This window comes from Camelina sativa, chromosome 13 (assembly GCF_030686135.1).
Source record: "Camelina sativa cultivar CO46 ecotype springtype chromosome 13, ASM3068613v1".
Classification (NCBI taxonomy): domain Eukaryota; kingdom Viridiplantae; phylum Streptophyta; class Magnoliopsida; order Brassicales; family Brassicaceae; genus Camelina; species Camelina sativa.
In genome coordinates this window covers 15,682,480-15,692,607 of record NC_141892.1, presented here as the reverse complement: position 1 = coordinate 15,692,607, position 10,128 = coordinate 15,682,480, and the positions used below count along the sequence as shown (strand labels likewise).

Below are 10,128 nucleotides of genomic sequence, written 5' to 3'. Positions count from 1 at the left end.
TCAGTTATCTGATTACTCCCCGTTTAATCCGATTATAATCATAAAACTAGTCCCCGATTATCAGTTATCCGATTACTTAAATTATCATTAACATAGGTGAAGATCTTTTAACGAGGACCCTCAAGGCTTTCAGGGATACCCAAATAATAGCAAATCTCCCCTTCTTTAGAAATACCAATGACAGTTTTCAGATGCTCTCTAGTCGGATTCAGGACTTTCTTTGCAAACAAAATAGAGGATTTCACAAGATTGACCTCTTGTCCCGAGGCTTTACCATAATTACCAATAATATCCATAACTGTCTTACCCTCTTCCTCTTGTGCTTTACAAAAGAAGAGACTATTATCTGTGAATAACAGATGAGAAAATAGGTGGCAATCCCGAGCCTTTTAATATTAGCAATCAAAACCTCCGTAAAAAAAATAAACAAATACGTAAAAAGAGGATCTCCTTGGCGTAAACTCTGTTCCAAAAGAATAGAACCACGAGGTTGACCATTAAGAAGGACTTGATAAGAGACTGAACTGACACACCACATAATCCACGAAATCCATTAACCGCTCCCAGGAACGTCATTCCACTCGATCATAAGCTTTACTCATATCCTTCTTAAAGGCCAGGAAATCTGTTTTACACCGCCGATTAGTATTCAGGCCATGAAACATTTCCTAAGCAATAATAATATTATCTGTAATCAAGCGTCCTGAAACAAAAAAAAGACTGAGTTTCCGAGAGAAGAGAGGGTAAAATTCTCTTCAACTGGAACCAAAAGATCTTGGAAATAATCTTATAACCGACATCATAGAGACTAATTGGTCAAAATTCTGCCATTCTCTACGGCTTATCCACTTTTGGAATAAAGACAAATGTTTGTCTCATTTAATCTAGTACCAAACTTACCAGACTGGAAAAAATCCCTAACCAAAGCCACCAAATCCCCTTTCGAATAAATTTTATAAATCCAAAAATTGCAATAACTTTTCAAAGGAGAATTATTGTAAGAAACAAGTTGAATGATATAGAGACTTTAATGAAAGTGGCTTTGACCAGAATCATAAATAAATGTTTTTACCATACTTTTGAATAGTTTAAAATGGAGCTTTATAAGAACCAACTATTTCTATTTTCCCTTTTTTACATTAGGACATTAATGTTCCTCCTGAGCTCAAGGATGGTGAGGGCCTTGTCACAAATGGATGGTTCAGCAGTTCAGCTGCAGTTGGTCGCTCATCCGGGGAACCGTACAAAGTATAGCCTAAAGTACAATCAAAATGGAAAGAATCCAAATTATATGTGATTACAAAAACATACTTACAGTTATAAACACCATAAACAGAAATAAAAGAACTTTAATCAAATACTCTGAACTCTGAAGGAAACATGGGTGGGGGAATGTGTGTGTTAAGCGACAATATAGCATGCAACATTGCAACAGTACAGCATCTAACATTTCTATTCCTGAATGAGACGTTTATTTTTCCCTTTAATCTTTAACAAGTCTCCCACAAAAATAATTCAAAATCTGAAGCATGTTTTAAAAATTCAATATACATACAATTTTTATACTGAACTACGTTAAGTTATGTAAACCGCAAGTGTGAAGTCTATAGAAGAACCAATTATGATTATACAATACATTATACTATAATTTAACAAAACTAAACAAATCTATGCACGTTGAACCAAAAAAAAAACCTATGCACCAAAAACGCCAAGGTAGACATTATCTGATATAATGATTCCAGTAAAAATAAGTCTCTTCAGTTTTAATATTAATCCCAACACACAGATAAACAACAACGAATAACAAACACAAATGAAATGAGCCATATATTATTTGAAGATATGTCCCAGGGAACTTAGCTCTTGGCTGCGCAACCCAAAACCGCAAGTGTGAAGAAGAATCATATCTCCACTCTCCTCAATAGTTTCTATGGAGTCTCATCTGATCTCACACAAATCTTCTGATTACGCCTGCGCTCAGACAATAGGACAGCCATGTTGGAATATATACAGCTTTTGATTCTAGTATATTCTCATTAAAAGACGAAACTAAAAGCTTCACCTATAGAGATAGTATTTACTCAAATCAGCCTCATCTACAGAGATGTGGAGCAGTTGATCCTCTGGATAAGGGCCTTATCACAAATGGATGGTTTAGCAGCTCAGCTGCAGTTGACCGTTCATCGGGGTTCACTTTGAGACACTTTAGTATGAAATCACGAGCATCTAGTGATAAAGTATCAGGTATTTTTGGAAGCTTACCCTTTCCGATATGAAACAGGGCTTGAACCTGCGCGTTTGCACAAATTCTGACTTTAACTCATAAAATCCCATTATAGCATAAAAGGACCGTTCAAATGTCGTTAGTCCTTATATATTTTGTTGTTAATAAATATATACAGCGTTTCCAATTATGTTAGCATCTACTAAATTCAAGGTTTATAGAAACCGAAAAGTTCGTGTATAATTCAAAATTAACTAAATAATTGTTGTTTTATGGGAAATTTTCTATTTTCTCTAAAGAAAGTTTGAAAAACTGGAAGACTTACAGGTTCAAGATCATAGTAAGGGGTCTGACCAGTACACATTTCTAGCACAGTGCACCCAAGGCTCCAGATATCAGCTGGACTTCCATACCCATAATTACCCCTGGGTTGAATAACCTGATCAAATGATTATGTTCCATTTAGAATCAACAATACACGTATAGCCTAGAGTACAATGAAAGTGATATGAATTCATATATCTGTTACATACGATTACTACTATCATACTTACACTTATTAATAGAAAAATTTTTAAAAATATAATCAAACACTTGAAGGAGACTTAACCTCTGGAGCCATCCAGAAATGAATAGACTCTCCATGCAGGACGTAATGTCGTATTAAGTAAGTGGAATGAGCAACAAACAACAGATCAAGATACAATTAAGTTTCTGTTAATGTATGATATGTAATATGTTTGCCGATCATTGTATTCACACAACAAAAAACAGTACGAAGGATCCAAAAACAATACCTCTGGAGCCATCCAGAATGGAGTTCCCTAGCAAGACTTTATGTCATTTGACACCTACATGACAAAAATGAAACAGGTATCGACTCAGGGGAATAAGTGATGTACCAGGTTTATATATAGCAAATATATAAACATTTTATTAATGGAAAGAACCTTTGCCAACCCAAAATCTGCAAGTTTAATGGCGCCATTAGTGCCCACCAATATATTTGCACATTTAATGTCCCTTTATCGCATAAGATAAGAAAAGTAATTAACCCAATGAAATCAGAGTTTTAAGAAATACTATGACAAGGGAGTTTACTAGTCAAACCTATGGACACAGCCTTTATCGTGGAGATATTCCAAACCATCAAGAATTTGTCTTGTGTACAAGGAGACTAGAGAGTCTCTAAGTTTGTATCTTTCGTAGGGTTTTTTAAGGGATCCTTGGGTTACAAGCTCAAGAAAGATGTACAAATTTGACCCGTCCTGAAAACAGCGGAATGAGTTATCAATTGCACAACAAAATACTTAGGGAAACTGAAACTGAGAAAAAGAAACCCAGAGCGGGTCCATGCCTTTGGTGTGCCACGATATCGAACAATATTCTGATGCTGAAGCTGACAAAGTAACGCAATCTCCTGTAGAAAATGAAAAATGTGCAAACGTAAGGTGGATAAGCAACCTACTTCTGACTGATCAACGAGATAATGCTACAATGAATAAACTCAAAAAAGTGATATATTCTGTGGACATATTATAAACTTCCATACCCTCTCAAGTTGTTTTACGCACTCTTTTGCCTGACTTCCCTTTTGAAGAAGTGAAACTTCCTTCACAGCTGTTTGTACAAGAGATTGCACAACACTAAGTAAATAAGATTTTGTGGGGAAATAATGAAGCTAGCTCTTTATTAACGATGAAAACGTGAAATCGTCACTAACACGAGTCAAGATTGAGCTCGTCAGTTCACAGGAGAACTAACAAGCTAATAATGACGAGCTCGAAAATGGAAATGAATTACACAAAAGACAATAACAGTTTTCGATGCAAAGTATTGCTCTCTAGGTCTTGTCCGGGGGTCAAGATGATGATTCCAATAAATGCCCTTTCCTTTTATAGCGGATTGTTGACCTCTAGGGTTCCCTAGGGTTCCCAATGCGAAATGTCAAGATTACCCTCTGCGGAGTGTTAATGACTATCACCCAATTTTGTCGGGCCGAAATCACAATTAGTGAGTCTTGTTGGGCCGAGTGGAATATTGGACGCAACCCATGTCCAACAATAGTCCCTCCTTAGTCCGGAGAGCGGCAGTTCTTCTGCGATCGGCGGGCGTGCTTGAATTGTCTGTTAATATGCATGCTCGACACATATAGCGGTCCTAGCTACCTCGTGTGAGATCGCCTATGATCAGCGACCAACAAAATCAGCCAGCTGCTCGTCCTTGCAGGGTGGCGCCGAGAGTTGCGGTATCAGAGGTCGGCGGGTTCGACGAGGATCAAGAGATCGGCGGTCGGCGAACTGGTATTGACGAAACAGCTGTTTGGCTCCGCTCTGATATGCCGCAAGAGGGACTGTTGGTATGGTTGAGAGTGACGAAGTGGTTGGTACTGCGAGCAAGAACGCGGGTCGGCATATCGAGGTTGGTGGGTAAGTTAGTCGGCAGACGGAGATGAGTTCTCTCGATCGGCGGAGAGAAATTGAGGTCAGCGGGTCGTCGCAAGATTTCTTGGAGGTCGCCTCTCCGTATGACATCGGAATTTCTCATCTTGATGAGCGGCGTGATGGTTCGAGTTGGAGTGGATTCGATCGAGAGAGTGATTCGGATCAGGTCGGTAGGTCTGATGCTTTTCGTATTTTACCTGGTCTCGGTGGTCGTAGAGCGGCCAGATCTGCTAAGATCGGCATTGTGACCGAGAGGAGAGATTCGGGTGAGATCGGCAGTTTTAGTGTTAATCGTGAGATCGGTAGTGGGGACGCGTGGCAATTTGGAGGTCGGCACCTTGGTCCCGAGGTCGTCCCTTGTGAGGCCGGCATTGGAGGTTGGGAGAATGACGACGATCTTGAAGTGGGAGGCACTGATTTTGAGCGGGGATCGCGCAGCGTTGGCAAGCTCGACAGTTGTCGAAGTTCCCTGCTGGCTGGAGGTCTGCACGAGGAACTAGGTCCTCGTGAGATTGAGAGAGATCGGCGGAGGGATGCCTACGATTTTGGCGCTTGCTGCCTCGAGGTTGGCGCTGACTGCCTTGAGGTCAGCACTTCCCAAGAGACCGACGCTGATTCTGGTGGAGATGCTAATCTCATGATGGGAGGTCGGCGTGATCGCGAGTCTCTAGGTCGCATTGATGATCCTTATGAGATTGGCACGTTTGAGGAGGATGGTCTGCTTCCATCAGTTCCTCATGTTCCAACGCGTGTGTGTGGCAAAACTCTTGCCGTGATCCAACGCGCTCTCTCTAGTGAGTATGGTATCAATTATAAAGAGCGTAAAGGTGTCAAGCGCGAGGGTGGCGAGCGTGAGGGCGTCGAGCGCGAGGGTGGCGAGTGTGAGTCTGACAAGTGTGAAGTATGCGCCAAACTTGAGGTAGGCACCAAGCTGGAGGTCGGCACCAAGCTGAAGATCAGCACCAAATTTGAGGTAGGCGCTGGAGGTCAGCACCAAGCTTGAGGTCGGCACCAAACTTGAGGTAGGCACCAAGCTGGAGGTGAGCACCAAACTTGCAGTAAGCGCCAAACTTGAGGTCGGTACCAAGCTTGAGGTAGGCACCAAACTTGAGGTAGGCACCAAATTTGAGGTAGGCACCAAGCTGGAGGTCGGCACCAAGCTTGAGGCAAGCACCAATCTGGAGGTCGGGACCAAGCTTGAGGCAGGCACCAAGCTAGAGGTCGGGATCTAGGTTGAGGTAGGCTCCAAGCTGGAGGTCGGCACCTAGCTTGAGGTAGGCGCCAAGCTGGAGGTAGGCGCCAAACTGTAGAGTGCAGGTCGGCACAGAGTAAAGCGGTAGGCGAGACGGACTCGCGATACGTTTAGGTGCGGCTTTTATGTCCGGTTTATCCTGTGGGTGCTTGGGGATGGCAAGAACATGCAAGTCGGAACTTGGCTTATTAGTTCAGGCACCCTCAAGCTAGTGCGAGACATGCTCTGCTTTTTTGCATGGTTTCGAGATGTATTTTACGGGGTGAGACGTCTCTCGGCTTATCCTAATACGTGTTTCGAATACCAAGTTTTAAGGTGGTAGTTGAGATGAGCTCGTTGTACCTTTTAGGTGCGGCCCTAGTGTCCGGCTTACCCTGTGTGTGCCACGAGGTAGGCAAGAGAGTGCAAGTAAGGACTTTTCTTATCGAAACTTGACCGCCTGCTAGCTGATTGCAAAACTGGGTCGGCTTTTTTGTGTGGATTATTTCACCGCTGCATCCATGTGGAACGCGTTTTAAATCGTACACCTGGCCAGGGTGACGATGTAGAAGCTGGACACTCACTAAGACAGACTCGTTTGAGAGAGCTTGTTTGACTAAGTGTGTTCTTGCGAGTTATAGCTGCGCTTTGTAGAAGGCTGCTTACGTACCCTTGCAAAAGGGATCAAGCCATTCGTAGTTCTTTTAACAAAGAGAGAGCTCAGCATGACGAGCATTCTTTTTTTTTGTTCGGCGCAGGCCGCCTAGCAATTGTTCGATTTGGCTGAGTTTTGCCTATCTTGATGGATGGTTTGACCATGCTGCTTTCTCTTCTTCCACCTCGATGTACTTGTTGGCCCGGTGCAGCGCGTCGTTGAGAGTCAGAGGCTCGTATATGATAGTATCGTCCCTGAAGCGAGACCCATATGCGAGCGCATTCCAGAGAGCGGAGATCGCAGTATCGTCTGCGATAGCGAGCTTCGAAAAAACCCTCTTGAATCGTTCCATGAACTCTCTAAATGATTTGTCGTCCTTTTGGTGCATCGTCCAAAGATCGGCGTTAGATACCCCCTTTATCATAAAGGTCAAGTGGTGTTGCAGGAAAGCAGCAGTGAGCTCGTAGTAGCTATTTATCGAATTGGCTTCAAGACGAGAAAACTAACTTAGTGCGTCAAGGTCTAAGTTTTCCACAAACATTTGACAGTAGCCGGCATCGTATTCTTTATGACTAAAGTGTGCTCGATTGATTGCAACACTTATCGATGTTAAGAAAGGTTTTGGGTCGGTTAGCCCGTTGTATGGGATGAACTTGAACTTGTTGATGTGGCGAACGCGAACGCTAGATATTCTCGTCGTGAAGGGTGAGCGTTGATCCTCTTCGAGCACCTTCTCTAAGTTGGGGGCCACGCTTAATGCTCGATGGATCTTGGCCGAGATGTCCTTTACGATCGCTTCTAGTCGCTGTATTTTTAAATCCTTGTAATCGTTCAGGTCATCGGTCGGATGGTGGTTCAGCAACGTTGGGGTCGGCTTGCTCCTACTACGCTCGCTACGACTGTGCGTCCGGTCTTGATCGGCGGGCGCCCCTTCCCTAGTGTGGTCGTCGAAGGATCCTTCGATGATGGACGTCGATCAGCGTCTATGACTCTCTGAGCGTTCCTCAACTAGCAGTGACAAGGGCGGCAGTGTGTCCAGCTTGGCTACATAGCTTGTGTGTTGATGTTCGTGCCTTCTTTGCTGGAGTCTTCTGATTTGGTCTTATAATGCTTCTTGTGTTGCAACGAGTGCATCGAGCCGCTCAGCTATTCGTGTGTGCCGGCTATTGAGCCTGTCGAGGATAGTCTGTATCAGATCGTCGAGGTTGTTCCTCTGTTCAGCAAGCAAGGGAGCTGGGAGGGCGGCACCGTCAATGACAACTGGAGCCACGATTTCGAGATGCTTGGCATGTGTGGCAGCAAGAGGTTCCAAGGGCGCGTCTGGTACTAGTGTAGAGGTTGTATTGTTCGGAGTAGCGCCCTCGACTGAAGTCGTCGTGGAAGGTAAAGGCGGGACAGTGCGTGTTCTTGTTCGCCCCCATCGTTGCTCCGTTGTCTGCTCGGACGTGATGTTGAGATCTGCACTGGAGTTCGTCATGAGTCTTGAATCTTCGTGGAAATGCGGACTGTCGGTCTTGATTCGTCAGAAAGAAGCGCTCTACTCTAGCCCCACGGTGGGCGCCAATTGTTTGTACTGGAGATTGCACAACACTAAGTAAATAAGATTTTGCGGGGAAAGAATGAAGCTAGCTCTTTATTAACGATGAAAACGTGAAATCGTCACTAACACGAGTCAAGATTGAGCTTGTTAGTTCACATGAGAACTAACAAGCTAATAATGACGAGCTCGAAAATGTAAATGAATTACACAAAAGACAATAACAGTTTTCGATGCAAAGTATTGCTCTCTAGGTCTTGTCCGGGGGTCAAGATGATGATTCCAATAAATGCTCTCTCCTTTTATAGCGGATTGTTGACATCTAGAGTTTTTAGGGTTCCCAACGCGAAATGTCGAGATTACCCTCTACGGAGTGTTAATGACTATCTCCCAATTTTGTCTGGCCGAAATCACAATTAGTGAGTCTTGTTGGGCCGAGTGGCATATTGGGCGCAGCCCATGTCCAACAACAGCCAAGAAGTCCCCATTTCTACATTTCACATAAGCTTCCATTAGCGAAATGCATATCCTGACTAAGCACCACATTTGTCAACTGACTACCTTAGTATATCCCTCATCGAAAGTCTACTTTTTTAAAAACGACTTGCAACGAACCAAATATCCACAGTTTTAACATAATTAAGCAACCAGTAAGACTTACTCTGAAATGGCTTCGTACACTGAGGCAAATGATCCTCGTCCCAGAAGTTGACCCTTCAGCCAAGACGTCACTAATACCATATCCTCAGGATTGTAAAAATTTCCAATCAACTTAGAACGCGTCAATTTATGATTTTCCCGAACGTGTCGACTAGGACCTGCTTCACTCAAATCCATTTTCCGGAAACTGACGCGATCCGGGAACTCCAAAGAGGGCGTTAGAAAGGAGTAAGTGGATTCTGAATCAATGGAGGAACTACAAGAAGACATAATATCACGATGTTGAAGCTGAATAAGTAGTTCAATCTCCTATAGAAAATAAAAGTCTATAGTCTGAACTAAAGTAAAGACTGACATAAACATCCATCAAAAACTAAGAATCTGATGTCAAGTTCAACAGATATTACTATCACTTACTCTGAAATGCCTTCATACACAGAGCTAAATGATGATCGTCCCGGAACATGACCCTTCAGCCAAGAAGTGATGATAGATCTTCCAGAGGCATAAATCGAAGAAGTAATGGATACTTTCCTTGAGTAGTCACCATCGTCTATAGCGATTGAGCATGCCTCGTGAGCCGTATCCCCCAAGTGAATAAACTACGTCCCGTCTCTTCCGTTTCCACTTCCTCTTCATCACAGCTGTTATCAGAAGAAGAGGAACTCGGCCGCTGAACTGTTTCACTTGGAGCAAAATGCGTAAGGAAATCCCAAGATGATCCTGAAAGATCAATAGGAGGTAGTTTCATTGCCGGAGGGGGCTTAAGTACTGGTGGTCCTAATACCACCATCAACAGCCACAACATCATTAGGGATAAGATACCCTCTCGATTTCACCAAGATTCCATCGGCTAAAGTGTCAGCTACGTCCATTGTGGTCTGCAGACTACGTCAACTAGAGAGAGAATAAATATAGAAGTGGAAATTTCCAAGCAATGTGCAGTGACACTGACACTGAGTAAAAGGACGAAACAAACAAAAGAAGTTGACGAGGACTTGTAAATTTTTTTTTTCCCTGTTTATGTAAAAAAAAAAAGTCATCTATCATATTATTTATTTTAGTAATTTATACAATTAAAAGGGAAGTATTTTTAATAAATAGACATAGATTAAGAGATGATTACATGAAATGCCACTGAATTTAGTTTTAGGAATAAAATAAAAAAAAATCGATTTATCATTTTATTTAGGAAAAATACGTGGATCTCGGGTTGATCCGGTATATTCATATTCGGATCGTGATTAATGTGACTAAGAGGATGGGTTCTAAATCTGTATCTAAACATATACAATCATTTAAATTTATTACCATAAGAATCAAACTCTTCAATTCGAAAAATATATACGTAAACATATTTAATTTCGTAATATA

At 42.6% G+C, this 10,128-nt stretch overlaps 1 protein-coding gene across 8 annotated transcripts; it reads right to left on the bottom strand.

The window, feature by feature from the left end:
* Positions 1-951: 951 nt before the first annotated feature.
* Positions 952-9,690, bottom strand: LOC104736884 (mitogen-activated protein kinase kinase kinase 1-like). 8 transcript variants are annotated; one of them, XM_087482768.1, is made up of 11 exons: positions 9,172-9,639; positions 8,756-9,010; positions 3,780-3,847; positions 3,585-3,647; positions 3,338-3,495; positions 3,178-3,250; positions 2,838-3,078; positions 2,553-2,666; positions 2,266-2,293; positions 2,066-2,169; positions 952-1,974 (listed from the first exon to the last, which is right to left on the bottom strand). In XM_087482768.1, the coding sequence occupies exons 7-10, from the start codon at positions 2,847-2,849 to the stop codon at positions 2,096-2,098; spliced, it is 228 nt and encodes a 75-aa protein (XP_087338894.1). In that variant the 5' UTR covers positions 2,850-3,078; positions 3,178-3,250; positions 3,338-3,495; positions 3,585-3,647; positions 3,780-3,847; positions 8,756-9,010; positions 9,172-9,639; the 3' UTR covers positions 952-1,974; positions 2,066-2,095. The 8 variants fall into 8 exon arrangements, 7 of the variants coding, with proteins under 7 accessions (XP_087338894.1, XP_087338893.1, XP_087338891.1 ...); XM_087482767.1 differs by having other exon boundaries at positions 3,025-3,078; XM_087482765.1 differs by having other exon boundaries at positions 2,066-2,293.
* Between the last annotated feature and the right edge of the window lie 438 nt (positions 9,691-10,128).